General features: G+C 45.7%; 1 protein-coding gene across 2 annotated transcripts in view; it reads right to left on the reverse strand.

The window, feature by feature from the left end:
* LOC107663109 (neuroligin-3-like) overlaps positions 1-1,189 on the reverse strand; it is a 184,438-nt gene extending 183,249 nt beyond the window's left edge. Inside the window, exon 1 of one of the 2 annotated variants that reach the window (XM_016453264.1) lies at positions 569-1,189. In XM_016453264.1, the coding sequence (XP_016308750.1) occupies positions 569-1,037 (469 nt within the window). In that variant the 5' untranslated portion in view covers positions 1,038-1,189. The remainder of the gene's footprint in view (positions 1-568) is intronic. The other variant, XM_016453263.1, reaches the window with a different exon arrangement.
* Positions 1,190-1,426: the final 237 nt, after the last annotated feature.

Below are 1,426 nucleotides of genomic sequence, written 5' to 3' on the forward strand. Positions count from 1 at the left end.
AATTTATGGGCTAATTTTCATTTTTGGGTGAACTAACCCTTTAAGTTCCTCAAGACGGGCTTTGAACGTTAACAGAAGAAAGTGGGACAGTAAAGGGTCTTATATGGTTAGGACGGATGCCACAGGCCTCTTGTGTTCCAGAACATTTTTGCAACTCTACAAAAGGCTCATTCTGGCATCAAGCAAGCTAATCTCGGATCGCTAATGCCCCAGAACAGTCAAGACAGTGAGGAGAGGGAGGTGCACCAAGATCATTACATCCAAACTTCATGTCAGATTAGAATCTGAGCTCTTACATTAAAATGATTACTTTCTTCTAGCTTTCTTTCTTTCTTTCTTTTTGGTTTGCTCTCTTGAACAACACAAAAGAGGAACCCGTAACAGTGGCATGGAAGGGAAGAGTTGATGGAAAGACTTCATGGCAGATCAAGTCAGGATGAGGAACGGAAATAATGAACACAGACACAGCATGCGCCGGACAACAACTCATGCTTCAAACACAACACAGGAAGTGACAGAATGTAATAGCGAGATGCTATTTTTTCTTTGTTATACCCGACATACTCACCATCCTCTGTTGGAACATAGATGTTTAGATACAAACAATCCTCGTTTTGATCTTGAATGTAAGTGGCAACTATATCCAAGTTAAAGGTGAACCAGATTGGCATCATGATCTCTGGAACGGCGTTGTGAATGTTTTGCGGGCACACCGGCGCGAAATGAGTGGCGTTTTTGATCCCCGACCAAGACAAGGGTTGCTCAGGGGGAAGGAAGCGTTTCTCCCCCACCGGTGGGGCGGCGTATGGCACGCCAAGGTACTGGTCCACTGGTCCCAGGATCTCGCTGGGCAGAGGAACCCGTGCACCTCGTAATTTCCCATACTGCGTATTCACGGTGGGGTGGTAGCTTTGTCCCCTGACGAGCGTCACACACCAACAAAAAATCCATATCCACAGAGACACGTTGTGAGCCCTGCCACTGCAGCAGTCCTGCTGGTGCAAAACGAGCCGGTTTTTGTGCACCGCTAACCACATGGTCTGTGAAAATGTCCGCTTCTGCTTGGTGCCGATGTATGCCGAGAAACTCCTCCAGCAAGTGTCTCCTGCCTTCAGACCCTCAAACTCAGCCGGATTACTCCTGTCATTGAAGAAAAACACATACACGCTCTCTGGTCCCCTACGGAAAAATCCTCATTCACTGTCCAGTGTTCTCATCAGATCCACTCTCCTGCAGGAGAAAAACAAGACGAACATTTTAAATGGGACCGTTTTTTATACTATTGGCTTTTCTGTGTGCGTATAGAACGACACATATAAATATGACAGTGCTCTTAATGCATCCAGACAGTGTCAACAATATATTGGAAAAAACAGTTGGTTTTCTTAAGTTACGTCCTGGGTTTGTGACATCACAAACCCTGATT

The sequence above is a fragment of the Sinocyclocheilus anshuiensis genome, unplaced genomic scaffold (genome assembly GCF_001515605.1).
Source record: "Sinocyclocheilus anshuiensis isolate Anshui unplaced genomic scaffold, SAMN03320099.WGS_v1.1 scaffold836, whole genome shotgun sequence".
NCBI lineage: Eukaryota > Metazoa > Chordata > Actinopteri > Cypriniformes > Cyprinidae > Sinocyclocheilus > Sinocyclocheilus anshuiensis.